Genomic DNA, 15068 nt, shown 5'->3' on the forward strand with positions numbered 1-15068 from the left:
ATCAAGTTTAACAAGGAAATCCCGTCTTCCCTTCCTCCCTTCCTTCCTCCCTTTCCTTTCCTTCCCTTCCTCCAGATACTCCTGTTATAACTGTATTTGGCCAAAAGCTGAATCAACCCTCTTTGGAATGGCTAAGGAAAAAGTAATTTACAGTATGTGTGGGCATACCCATAGTACCTTGTAGCAAGTCCGTAAACAATGACATCCTTTCTGGTCTTGTACAGAATTTCAAGAAGAAGATTAATTTGAGGAGGTGCTGACAATTGTTACATGCATACAAGTACCTGAATCATATTTCTCCCTTCAAATTGGAGCCAAGCCACTGCACAACGTCAGCAGTTGGGCTCAGCAAACCTCCCAAAAGTTCCAGGGTTTAGACTGGACTAGGCAATTTAAAAACAAAAAAATAGGTAACAGCAAAACATGTCTATACTGTTGCAAAAAAAAACACCCAATAGACTGTCCACATAGCAAGTCTTCATTCAAGGGATACCTTGCTTTACGTATTTTCCCCATTTAGGTGTCTTCTAATTTTTAACTTGTCATTCCCAGTCATTCCATAACTACAGTATCTCTTTGCTCTAGAGAAGTTCCTAGTTGTTCTTTTCAAATAGACATAGGAGAAGTCACAGTACTTGTTTTCCAGACCAAATAATGTTGTGCTTTCTGCCAATTACTGGACTATTTTCGCTAAGCTATTCTCTTTCTTTTCATTGCAGAATGCTTTGTTCTGTTTAATCGTATCAGAGGTTGCTGAGGCATAATCAGTGTGCAGGATTTGTAGCTTTGTCTCTGAGTGAAATGAGATTTGAGCAATGGGATAAAATCCTTGCTCTGAGGAGGAGGTTTTAAACAAATTGATAGGAAGTGGAACAGCACAGTGTAAGCTATTTTGATTCTGGCTCATAAGTTTCATTTCAACTTCACAGCAAAATATTTGTGGCAAATGTCAAATTGTTATCTGTCACTGTATATTTTATTTTTTGAACAGCACCAATGAAATGGGACACATCACCAATTTTTGCCATTTCTCCTGCTGTGAAGTGGCCATTTCAGAACGAGACCATCATGCATCAATCTCTCTGATATAGTGAGACCAATCCTGAATACTTTTCTTATTTCTCATCAGTACTGCACCTGGAAGGATCTCTTCTTGTGTTTGAAGACATCTTCAAACTGGTGGCATTCTACTGTGTCAGTAGGTAAGTTGGATAGATATTTTCCAGTCATGGTTCCATGTGACCTTACAAATTTGTTCGTAGAAATGACTAGCCTGCAAGAAAAAAAAGTCTTCAAGAGGCTGGTTGAGGTGGAATGGAGAGCACTCTCCCTCAACCCACAAAGGAGGGAAGAGTGATGGGGAAAACCCTACTTTGTCCACCTGAATGGAATTCCTTGTTCCCTGGGGCTGCCAACATAATGCCTAGGTAAAAGGAACCCCATTCTCAGAGTATAAAGATAATGTCTGTCTATCTGTCTATTATCTATCATCGTCATCTATCAATATCTATCTATCTATCTATCTATCTATCTATCTATCTATCTATCTATCTATCTATCTATCTATCTATCTATCTACCTACCTACCTACCTACCTACCTACCTACCTACCTACCTACCTACCTACCTACTAAAATCCTTGTTATGGCTTTTAACTGGGTAAAACAGGGCATTATATGGCAACCACTTTTGAACCAAGATACTTCAAATGGGCTAACTTACAGAATTTATCCAAAATCCAGGACTCGTGACTCCTAAGGGGGAATTTGTGATTGTTTCTGTGCTACTAGCTCTGGTCCGGTTACATGATCTTCCTTTCCAATATTCTACGACAGTTTCCCAGCCAGTCTCACAATCCCTCACTGCCCCATCCAACAGCAACTTACCTACCTGCTAGAAAGGGGAGGGTGGGTGGTAGGGAGAGAGGAAGGAAGGACAGAAGGAAGGAAAGAAGGAAGGAAAGAAGGAAGGAAGGAAGGAAGGAAGGATTGATTGATTTCTAGTGTTCCTTGCCAAACTCTCACAAATAAGCTCAACAGGGAAGCCAAGCAAGGAGTCAGAATTCACTCACACTCCCTTTGCTTATCCCAGTATTTGAGGGGCTGCCACAAAAAAATGGGGACCTCAACCTATTCTCCAAAGCACTTGAAGACAGGACAAGAAACAATGGATGGAAACCAGTCAAGGAGAGAGCTAACATACAACATTTTTTCTTTAACTTTGGTCATTCTTTTTCTCTTTTTAGATAAGGAAATATCTCTGAAACGATGGCCCAATAGGACATAAATTGTTGAGTAGTCTATAACATTGCAGCTGGCATAATTTGCACAGGAAAACAGAATAAGAAAATTCAATTTGTAAAATGTTATTTCAAGCTATGGATGGGCAGTATAGAAATTGCATTTAGTAATGCTTTCTTCGTTAACTTAATGTTTAAAAAGCCTAGCCAAGCAGATCAGACAAATTTGGGATGATATCTTTCTATTCATAGGAAGAATTTTATCTGAAGGAGCATTCATAATGGGCATCCCCTATCTGCAATCAATAATGTGAATCCTGCCCATTATATTCCACCCACTCAGAGCAATTCTGTATGCAGAACAGATCTTTCTTTGTAAAAAGTCCCTTTGTACCTTCCTTGTTTCTCTCCATCACCTGCTTTGCATTATAATTACATACATCTTAAATATATGAAGTGCTACAAAAAATCAGAGGAGAAAAATAGTTTGGCACTACCTGTATCCAAAGTTACCTTATGCTTTGAAACAGTCTTGTTATAAAATTATTATGTCTCATTTTCCCCCACCCATCATTATTAGAAAAACATAAGCAAAAGATATTTTGAGGCCCCAAAGCCAAAACAATTATCGTGTGAGCAAAAGAGACAAGATCAGAGGTGGTATTCAGCAGGTTCTGGCCAGTTCTGGTGAACCAGTAGCGGAAATTTTGAGTAGTTTGGAGAACCAGTAAATACCACCTCTGACTGGCCCCATGCCCATCTATTCTCTGCCTGTTGAGTCCCAGCTGATCGGGAGGGAATGGGAATTTTCCAGTAACCTTCCCCTGCCATGCCCACAAATCCACAGCCATAAAGCCATGCCCACAGAACCAGTAGTAAAAAATTTTGAATAAAGATGGTCACCTCAAGCAAAAGACTGAGAGGTAGCATTAAAGTTATAGGAGAAAAGACCTGCCTCCTTCAGATGTTCTGGTGATGTTCTAGAAATTCACATGTTACTGAAGAACTAATTATTTGAATATCAACTTCACTTTTGTAAATCGAATAGGAGGGAGCATGAACAAGTTCCTCATAATACTATAAATCATTTAGATGGAACTCGCTTGATTTGTTCATGGAGATATTCGAAAAACAGAATAACAAAATAACAGAGTTCGAGGGGACCTTGGAAATCTTCTAGTCCAACCCTCTACTCAAGCAGGAAACCATACGCAATTTAAACAAATGTTTGTCCAATCTCTTCTTAAAAACCTCCCGTGTTGGAGCACTTACAACTTCTGGAGGCAAGTCGTTCCACTGATTAATTGTTCTCACTGTCAGGAAATTTCTCCTTAGTTGTAGGTTGGTTCTATCCTTGATTAGTTTCCATCCATTGCTTCTTGTACTGCCTTCAGGTGCTTTGGAGAATAGCTTGACTCTCTCTTCTTTGTGGCAGCCCCTGAGATATTGGAACACTACTGTTATATCACCCCTAATCCTTCTTTTCATTAAACATGATTAAGCATGAATATGACTGTCGCTGACCCTGGTCCTAAAAACTGTCCATTTTTGCATAGCAGAAAGAATCTCTTTTATTTTGGGAACCCCAAAATGGTTGTTACCTAACAATTTTATTTTATATATCCACTTAGTAGGAGGGTTATATAAAAATTATAATAATTAAATTATAAATCTTTTATAATTTTTTTAAAACAATGAGTATAATTAAGTGACTGCTGGATGTAAGTAGTGCAATTATCCTAAATAGTCCTGTGAAAGTTTGTGGTAAGTGAGATTGCCTTGGATAGGATCACTTGCTAAATAAAATTTAATGTGGAGGATTTGGACTAATGTAAAACAAGTATCAGCAAAATCGAGTGGGTGGGTGGATGGCACTGGTGAGTTCATCTCTTACCCTTTTTTAGGATTTGCCAAGGCAAGCAGTTTGTTTAACTCTTGTCCAATTGTGTGACAAAAACGACTTCCTTTAATATAGAGAAGCTTCAGCCAAGCTCTATTAGCATATATTAATGAAACTTGCTGTTCCAAGCTGTTTTTTTTTTAAAGAATGACCTCAGTTTGGGAATAAGAACAAAGAATCTTCATCAGTGGTTTCAGAATATTTTGCTGCCTGGCCCTTTATAATAGCTAAATCTAACTTGTATCCCTAATCTCCTGAAAGGACATGTATATATAGGCACTAATAGGTTGGAACACCGAGATCCTGTCCAGAATTCCACACAATTTGGGAATATGATATGTCCCAAGAAGCATATTATACATGTGCCTGTTGTACTATTCATATGGTGGCTAACAGCTCTATGGCTGCATCTTGTGACATTTTAAGTGAGATAACTTTCTAGCATGAATAGCAGGTTGCTGAATAAGCTGGACACCCTCTTTGTGGATATAGATTGGTGATCAATGATAGCACTAGTCAGTTAATCAATTTATTTATTGTTTTAAAATAGCATCAGTCAATATGTACTCTTTAGCTATATTGAATGAGAACTTTGGTAGTTGCAGCCCTATTACATCTGGATTGCAACCGGTTGGTGATTAACTGCAGTCAATGACGTCTTATAAAGAGCATGTACTTCAGAAGTCTTCCCCATTAATGCCTTTATAGTATTCCTTAACCATCCAGAGCCTGTTCCCATTACTATTATATCAGCATAATAGTGGGTGGATAACTCTAGAAGACATGACTATTTCATCATTCCTGATTTATGTTCTTTCAGTATCACCAACCATTCTTATGTTTATATTACACCTTCTTCATGCTTGATTGGCCCAGCAGTTGTAGGATGATGCTATAAACTGTTATAAATCCCTAATAAGGAAATGGCAATTATCACAAGTGGGGATTTTGAATAAGGACCCTTCCAAAGTGGTAACTAATTATGGCAGGAATATACCCTGGCAACATCTGTTTTTCTGCTCAGTTTCCATTATGTTGCCTTCAAATCATTGACAGCCTGAGAAAGGTCTGAGAAAGGTTTAAGTTGTTCTTAATTATGCCTGCATTAAAGTTGTTTTCCTATTATTCTGATTCTGTCTAAGGACAGCTTCAGGATATACAAATGTGCCAATTTTGCCATGCATTGCCTTAAAGTGAATCAAAGACTGGTAGTGACTGAGAAGAGAGGTGAGAGGTGACAGCAATGGGATTGGAATTTTTATGCCATCTTGGGGCTGCAACAGAGCATTATAGAAAGACTCTGAGACGGGGTGAACAATTAGGGCATCTTGACGATTTCAACTCCCTGAATTCCTGAGTCAGACATTTTAACTCAGGAATTCTGGGAATTGTGTCTGCAGATTGTAAAGATGCCATAGCTGGCCACCTCTTAGTGCTATGTTTATAACAAAAAAAGTAATTAATAAAAAAAGTTTTTACGGGACCACCCATGGTCTTATTTCTATGTTCATACACACACAGCTGCCACACTGTTCCTTTTTTGGTATAAACAATACCATATGGTGCATAGAAAAGAAATAAGTAATAGTAATGCAGAGAGAAGTTAAGGGCAGTAGGAAGGACAAAAGTAAAGAAAGAAGTAAAATTCCTTTATCCCAAGAGTATCCACTACACCTCTTCACATTCTTCTTGTCCTGACAAAATTTGCCTACAAATTGATTTGCTGCCTTTTCCTCTTTTCTTCCTCTTTTCTTCTTTCTTCTTTCCCATTTTATCATGGTTTTTATCATATGTCCCCTTCCTATTGACCCTTTTACTCTTCCTTCATTTGTGCAGGTTATAATTTGTCCCTCATGTATTGTCTCTGTGTAACCAAATAACTGTATGACCGTTAGAACCAGTGGTGGGATTCAGCCAGTTCGCACCTATTCGGGAGAACCAGTTGTTAACTTTCTAAACAGTTAGAAGAACCGGTTGTTGGAAGAAATCTCATTTTGTTTTTTACACTTTAGAGGGCTAATTCTGCAACGAAGGCAGGAAGGAAACATTCTGGTGTTGTTTCTAGCTTAATCTTTATTGCCCTGCTTACAGAAACTGCCTCTCCGGTTAACCCTTATTACATTGCAACAGCTAAATCAAAGTGCCCATGAGTGATGTTGAGTTAGACACACCCAGCCAGTCACATGACCATTGAGCTATGCTTATCCAGCTGGTCATTAGGGGAGAGAACCGGTTGTTAAATTATTTGAATCCCACCACTGGCTAGAACAATTAATCAATGGAAGGACTTGCCTCCAGAAGTTGTGGATGCTCCATCACTGGAAAGTTTTAGGAAGAGATTGGACAACCATTTGTTTGATTGGACTAGAAAATCTCTAAGGACCCTTTCAACTCTGTTATTTTGTTATACAAATCACTGTGCTTTTTTTTTGGTCTCTAAGTTTTGTTTTCCACCCACTTCGATTTAATGCTCAGTCATTTGTGATCCAATCCCTATAGCCACCTACACTTCATTATTCCTATTGCACTCAGCTAATTTTTATATTTCTCCTAACACATTGAACTCTCACTTCCTTATAAGAAAAGGAAATGAGCAGAATCATACTCATTCCATCTTTTTTCACTTCTTTTGACAAAAGTTATTATAAAAGGCAACTTCTGAATATAACACCCTCATCCTCTTAAATCATCATGTGTAAGCACCTCTTGCACATTTATCCACAAATACATTGAACATACAAGCCAACTCAACACATTCTTTTTGACTCCCTCCTAAATGTTACTCACAGAAACAATTCCCTAAGCATTCCAATGATTTTCATGCAGGTTTTATTTCCATCATGACATTATCAAATTCAACAACCAAGCAACAGTACCATGTTCATGCAAAACATTTCCCCCAAAATTCAAGTCTGATCACTGCATCATATGCATCCTCTGGATGAACAGAAATACAACACATTTTCTTTCCCAAATTCATTTCTAAATGACCGCTAAAGTGCCAAAATCTGGTCTGCGTATCCATTAAAATTGCAATATACTTTCAAAATTTGGCAATTGTCTCCTTGTCTGCCTTTTATACCCTTTCACTCAGAAACCTGCAAAATGCCTTGATAAACACATTTAAGAAACTAATCCCCATGTAGTTCTTCCATTCAGTTTTGTCACCTTTCCCTTTGAAAAATAGCTTTCTCCCAATCATTACATTCTGATGCAAACTTGGTGCATGTTAAACAGGTCAGACAGCCATTGCATCAGCAAAGGACTCTCACATTTTCACATTTCTCTTGGTACATTTTCTATATCTCAAGCTTATTCTTTTTCAATGCTTCAGCCTTCTTTTCATCATTTCCTTACTAACACTAATAGCATTTGTCTCAATTCTGCTCTAATGATCATATATTAAGCTAACAGAGAATATTTGTAGCTCAGGGTTAAAATGAGGGAGGCCTTGGTGCTCCCTTGCTTGTTGTCTTGCAGATGTTTCATTACCCAAACTAGGTAACAACATCAATGCTGATAATATATTGTTATAATTCATAGAAATCTCTAAAAAAAAACCACAAGCAAATTAAAGCCTGGTTCTAGGTCAAGGATCATATCTAGAGACCACCTTGCAAATTACAGTAATGTATTATTGCTCACAACTTAACAACCCAAAAATGTTTGGAATCAGGCAGCATCAAACTGAATGAACAAAAAAAACAATAACTCAGAGATACGGCAAATATACTGACACACACAGCAAACATTGTTTTTCTTTCTCATATTCTCTCTCTCCCCCTCTCTCCTTTTTTATTCTCTAGAGATCTGCTTCCTTACACACTAAGATTGCCACAAGCAATATTGGAAGCCAATAGTGCCACGGAATTAGAAACCATCTCTGATTTGGGGACAGGTAAGTTGTGTTGAAAACTGATACAATATACCTACGAATAGACACCTCTTATTTTTGATTTTGGTTTGATTTTGTTATATGATGCTACAGATTTCTGCAAGAAAAATACATTCCAGATTGCTGTGACCTGTTCCTTCTCCCCATTGTGGAATTGCTTTATAGAAATGTGTGAAAGGCTGTTAAGGATTATTTTCCATTTGAAGAGCCTTGGTGGCACAGTGGTTAGAGTGCAGTACTGCAGGCTACTTCTGCTGACTGTCAGCTCCCAGCAGTTGGACAGTTCAACCTTGACAGGCTCAAGGTTGACTCAGCCTTCCATCCTAAGTGGATGTCTAAGTGCTAGTGCTATGCAATTCTATTGCTATTGAAGGGATCCTGTTCTTTGACACATTATCTAATTCAACTCTGATTTAAAGAACCATTAAAGGGCATAACAGGAGCCTTGAATGTTTAATCAACTGTCAGTAATTGGACAGGAGATGGGGGTGTGTGAAAATCATTTATTTCTGCTATTATTCTCAGGGGCATTAGTATACTTGATTGCAAACCTGAGTTCTATTTTCTTTTGTTTTCTGATAATGGTTAAGGATTCGTACCCTCACCACCCTCCAGACCTTCCGCACAGCCCTTAAAACCTGGCTGTCCCGTCAGGCCTGGGGTTAAAGACCGTAACCCACCCGAATTGTATGAATGTTGTGCTTTTAATGATGTACTGTCTTATGTGTTAATCTGTTTGTTCTCCCTTCCTTCCGAATTGTAAGCCGCCCTGAGTCCCCCCAGGGAAAAGGGCGGCATATAAATAAACTACTCATACTCATATTCATAAACTGTTGAGGGTGGATTGCCAATTTTTCTACTACCGGTTTGGGCGTGCTCCCATGCACGCTTGCGATGCTTCTGCGCATGCACAGAAGTGTCCAGGCAGGTGGGCGGAGCCTCCCATCGCCGCTACTATCGGTTCGCCCGATCCAGGCCAAAACAGGAGCAACCCACCTCTGGTGAAGGTGTGTTGTTCTCTGAGCTTGTGGGTTAGTTTAGTTTTTAGCATGGTGTTTCTCAACTTGGCAACTTTTTGGCAATTTTAAAATGGTTGTACTCATCTCCCAGAATTCTTTAGGTGGAATTAAGGAATTCTGGAAGTTGAAGTCCACACATATTAAAAGAGCCAAAGCTGAGAAACACTGCATTAGCACAACATTCTGCTTGTGTCTTTGCTTATGGCTCATGTAAAAAAAATCTAAGTTGTAGACATTAGTCATTTTTATTGCTTCACTTTCTTTATTGTTTGTTGGTGGATAAATGGCAGAATCGAAAGGCATTGGACTCATCTTTGTGTAATCAGAAATCTGTATCAACTTCCCCCACACATTTATGGGAAGACATGAATCTGGGGGAAAAAAATCTTTCTGGCTGATGCTTACAACATTGCTAGTTACGTAAAAAGAAAGAAACAACAGGTTTCTTTTTACAATTATATACTGTACATTAGGAGAAGCTGGATTTAAATGCTCCTTATGTGAAGGAACAAAACTAATTTTAGACATTTCTGTTTTTTAAATCATTAAAACAGATGAAGCATAATACTTTTTGTACAGGAAGAATAGCATGAGTTGGAATTATACTGATCCACACTATTCAATGCACCCATCCTTCAACAAGATGCCTTGAACATTTGATGGTATTGTAATGTTCTCGTGCCATGCTGTCTAGAAGTACTAGAAGCTGTTGTCCCAAAATTATAGATAGGAAAGTCTAATTTGGTGTTTTCATATATTGAATTGGGCTCAGGGACATAAGGCAACCAATGACATTTGCCTCCAGCATGGAAATAATATGACTAGGCTGACTTTTCACTGTCACTAATTGGGGGCACTTACCAAGTTGTATTCAAACACAGCTTCACACAGAGGATATGTCAATTGGCTAATTACATTTTGACAGATTTAAACTTGTGTAATTGAAGGGAAGAAATGGGTAGGAAGGATTTTTTTAAAAAAAATTGAGTATACATATTACTTGTGGGGCCTAAGAAGAGCTACAGCCTTAAACTTAAACATGTCTGACTTGACTAAATCCACATTAGAATTCTACCTAAGGGATGGAGAAACATGTGGTTCTCCAGCTGTTGCTATTCTACAATTTCTGTTAACACTAACAAGCATGACGTTTGGTGAAAGACGCTGAGAATAGTAGTTTAACATACATCTGGATGGCCTCACATTTCTTACCTCTGAAGTAGAGGAGCAGCCAACACTTTAAGATTGTCCCGGGGTCAACTCAGCTCTGAGTACAGACAATTTGCTTCTCTTCACACAGTTATATACAGAACTCAATGACATCATCACCTACCTAAGGGGGCCAGGGACAATGGTAAAAACCATGCAAATTTCTATCAAAAATTCAAAATATAGGACCAGAAGGAATTCTAGAAGGAATTCAGTATGCCCAACTCAATCCCACTGTTTTAATATTGCTTTCATATGAAAGCTATATTCATTTCTGAGTATATATACTTATCTTTGTGTTTGTAAGTCTATTCCTATTTACTTTAAATAAAATAAGTGCAGTGTATTTGAGAAAAAGGTATGAATAAATGAGTTAAGATTTTACCTAAACTGCAATTTCACTGGAATTGCAAGTGTCTGATTCCCTGGGATTCATCAACTCATCTATAATATGAGATTAATATGTTCTGATACATATCATTTTTCTCACAGTAAAGAATATGCTAAAGTGATTTAGATCAGGCCCCCAAATCCCTGGGGCACAGATCATTATTGCTCCTGCCAGGTACTACACTGCGCAAACAAGCAAAGCCCCGTTTGCATACGCACAAGATCCAGGCAAAGCACAAAACCCACATACACCCCTAGGCCATGGGAAAAAAATGCCCTCCATGGAACTGGTCCCTGGTGCCCAAAAGGTTGGGGGCCACTGGTTTAGCTCATTAAAATAATATGCACAGTAGTTTATGAGCCCTTGTAAATACTTTTTCATTTACAGAGTAAATTTGCCTTGCACCAAATATATTAGCCAGGTAAGCTTAATATTGTTTAGACTGACCAGCAGTTGCTTTCTAGTATTTAGGAAGGAACCTGGAAATACTCAGGACTAAACTTTTTTTTTATTTTTATTCACATTTTTCTTTTTTTTTTGTGTTCTGTCTTGCACTCCCTCCCTATTAATTGTAAGCCGCCCTGAGTCCCCTCAGGGAAAAGGGCGGCCTATAAATGTCAATAAACTAAACTAAACTAAACTAAACTAAACTAAACCTTGAACTTCCTGTTTCAAAGCATGCGCTGTCTCATTAAGCTATAATTCTTACTAAACCTTCCTTTTTAAAAAGTCATACTAAATAAGGACATAACTGGACTGTAGTCCCTTGTATTTTTTAGGAAAGCTAACCAACATAAAGAGTTAACAATAGGTAGTATAGCCATAGTTTCTTTCCTAAAAAGGAAAGATTTCATAATCTGAAACACTCACTTATTGCCAATTTCCACTTCCTCTGGAATCATAAGAGGTGGAATTCCCCATTATGCACTGGTCTTCCAAACTGTTATATACATCGTCCTACACACAACTTGTATTACCAATTCCTTCTGTAGTGAATGTGGTTTCTATCAAAATGTCATTGCTAAATTGTTTTTTTTTTATCTCTCTCATTGGGATAAGACTGACAGGGCTTTTGTTTTCAGTTTGGGTCTAGATTTTAACAGAATTTGTGATTGTAGGATCTGGTTTAAAATAAAAAAAAATAGCAAACACAAAAAATAAACAAATACATTATCAAAAATGTGCCCTGGAAGAATATGAAATGTAACAAAGTTTTGCTTAGTACATTTCTGAAAAGAATGAATAGAACATTCACAGCATCAAATACTAGATTTTTAGATTTTAGAGTTATTTTCCACTTTTCCTCAGATCAAGGTGGAATATAGAATTCCATCCCCCATTTTTTCCCTACAAAAAGTAGTTTTGTCTATGCAATAGTGATTAGGTGAAAATTGGTCTATATGACACCATGATTGTAATGGGTTTGAACATAGGTCTCCCCAGTGATAGTCCAATTTCTTAACGCAAGGTCGTGTTGGCTCTTGAATCCTAGTAAGTCAACCTTACATGCAGCAAACATTTCTGAATTTCACCAAAGATGTTATCTAAAACTCTAATTTGTTTCGTTCCTGCTGAATAGTATGAAGTGGTTGAAGATAAGTTATCAACAGGACACGGTGCAATTATTCTTATTCAATTTAGATTCTGTTGAATAGCAATAGCAATAGCAATAGCAGTTAGACTTATATACCGCTTCATAGGGCTTTCAGCCCTCTCTAAGCGGTTTACAGAGTCAGCATATTGCCCCCAACAACAATCCGGGTCCTCATTTTACCCACCTCGGAAGGCTGGAAGGCTGAGTCAACCCTGAGCCGGTGAGATTTGAACAGCCGAACTGCTGAACTGCAGTCAGCTGAAGTAGCCTGCAGTGCTGCATTTAACCACTGCGCCACCTCGGCTCTCAGAGAATACTCTAACTAAACTTAGGAAATGAACTTAAAAAATACTGTGCTCTCACCACTGTTATTTAGAGCAAAAGATCTGAAATGAGCCCTATTCAGTTAGGAATTCTTCTCCTTTGCAAGATTCATTGTCATGTATGCACGTAGTAGGCAATTTTCCTCAAGCAGGTCTGTTCTTTCTATTTTTGGGGACATTTATCTGTTTCTGATGACTGTAAAGGTAAGGCAGTTATATTCCCCAAAATAATGTTCCCTCTACAAAGTAAAAGTAAGTAATCTCAGTTTCATTTAGGAACAGAAACCCACATGGCCCATATGTGATACCTAGGCCCATAATTTTATATAAGTTATGGTTGTAACTGTACACAATGTTCTAAACTGTATCTACTGCAAAATATTGCCACCCATTTCTTGTCCAAGTTCAGATTGGCAGATATTATACCAGTTAACAGATAGATGTAATGTTGGGTTATAATGTAGAAATTGAAACATCAAATGTGCTGGCTTTGCCATCTGAAAATGTTCAGTATTGCCTGTGTATCTGTGAGTGTGATCTCTCATCTAAGACAGAGAAGACCTCAATCTAGGTCAGAATCTTAGCAGCTGTCTGCATGATATTTTTTCCTAACTCCCAGTTGTTTAGCAAAGTGACTTATTACTATTATTTTAGTATTTTTTTTCTAAATGAAGGAACCCAGGAAAACTGGGAGAGTGAATTTTTCCATTAAAGAATTGTAAACTCACTTTCAGTTCTCTAAACAACCCTCTGCATTGAGCATAGGTTGTTTTATACCTCTATTTGGTGGTAAAATTGTATTAGTGGATTTTCAGATTCTGGTATAAAATAAAACAGACACTGAAGCATGAAATCTATCATGGGTAGCATTACAAAAACCATTCTAATGCAGAAAGCATTTTGGATACAGGGAATTCTGTTTTGCCATATTCAGTTAGAAAGCTCGGGCAACTTCTTTGAATACATCACCAGTTTGCTTCATAGCAGGGGTGGGTTTCAACCGGTTCGCGGCGGTCCCTGCGAACCGGTTGGTCGGCGAACCCGGAAGTAAGTAACTTCTGGGAGCGGCGAAGGGCGCGCCCGCCCGCCCGCGGTCCTTACCCGGTTTTGACGAGTTTTGCGCTTCCACGCATGCGCAGGACGCATGCAGCACCTGCGCGATCCTCCAGGAGCAGCTGGAGCGTCACGCAGACGTTAGTATGCATGCGTGCACCGCGCACGTGCACAAGAACGCCGCCGGCCCCGTTCCAACCGAACCGGTTGAAACGGGGCGAGAAACCCACCCCTGCTTCATAGGCATCGTAAAACTCTTGTGGGTTGAAATAGGCTATTCTGTACATGTAACACAATTCTATACAATTGTCCATACATGTAAAACATATTAGTACATGTAACTTACACAACGTGATCTCTGTTAGGAGCAACTTTTGATTTCTAAAGAGGTGGTAATATGGCTTTTCAGACCAAACCAAGCCGTTATAGCAAATGGCAATCTCTCCTCATCCCAACCCCATATTCAAAGGTTAGGATTAGGGTGGTAGCATTGGCATACTTAAAGCAAGCTTGCACAACATAAGGCTCAAATGTTGTCACCACCAATGAGAATCTGCCAGTACTGTCCCAAAAGACATGCTTTCAGGTGCCTCCTGACACCACTAGCTCCAATGCTGCGGCCACATGGCTAACCATTGCACAGCTAATCCATTGTGACTTAAAATTGTTTTTAAGTGATCAACATAGCCTTTTCATTCTATGCATTGTGTAAGCTTGCTTATTGTAAACATGAAAGACATCACAACGGGGTGTATTGTATTGCATATATTGAGATGCAGACACGGACAGAGTTGTCTTTGGTGTGGTTTTTCTTCATAATTTGGTCTTGACGTAGTTTATTAACTTAACTATTTATTTTGCCCACCACAATAGAGTGATTTGGTTTTTAGTGGGGGTAGAATGGCTTTCCTTTTCCTTTTTACACGTCATTTTAGGGCATCCTTGTAAAACTTACTGATTACTGACAAGGCTGAAGAGGCTGATAGAGCTGGTCACTCAGGAAACTTCTCCCTGCATCAATTAGGTACGGTAATCCCTGCAAATATCCCAATAGAATCATAGTTCTACCACTAGAATAAACTACTATGCAGGAGACCCTTGAATCTTGCTTCCACGAGTTCTTCATGCAGAAACCTTTACACTTGTTATTTCTTTTGCTTGTTGCATGTTGTTTGAGATAGAATAGAACCCTTCCAGGTGCGAAGTCATGCAAACATTTTGGAAACCTAGGGCTCCATGCAACAAAGCTTTCCTAGTTTCATACAGTGGTAATGGTTATTCTTAGCCTCATTAACTCATCTTCTTTGCCTCTTCTTATAGACCATCTTCCTTTCAGATGATGAATTTACAACCAGTTGTGTGTACATTTATTAAACTGTTAATAAACCCTCCACTCCAGAATCAGCTAAACTTTTGCTAAAAGGGAAGTATAATCATCTAAATCC

At 38.6% G+C, this 15068-nt stretch overlaps 1 protein-coding gene across 1 annotated transcript in view; it reads left to right on the plus strand.

Moving 5' to 3' along the window:
• Positions 1-15068, plus strand: part of RIN3 (Ras and Rab interactor 3) — a 62528-nt gene that overhangs the window by 20158 nt on the left and 27302 nt on the right. The window contains exons 4-5 of the mRNA XM_032213833.1: positions 1130-1202; positions 7946-8037. Coding sequence (XP_032069724.1) covers positions 1130-1202; positions 7946-8037 — 165 coding nt within the window. The remainder of the gene's footprint in view (positions 1-1129; positions 1203-7945; positions 8038-15068) is intronic.

The sequence above is a fragment of the Thamnophis elegans genome, chromosome 1 (genome assembly GCF_009769535.1).
Source record: "Thamnophis elegans isolate rThaEle1 chromosome 1, rThaEle1.pri, whole genome shotgun sequence".
Classification (NCBI taxonomy): domain Eukaryota; kingdom Metazoa; phylum Chordata; class Lepidosauria; order Squamata; family Colubridae; genus Thamnophis; species Thamnophis elegans.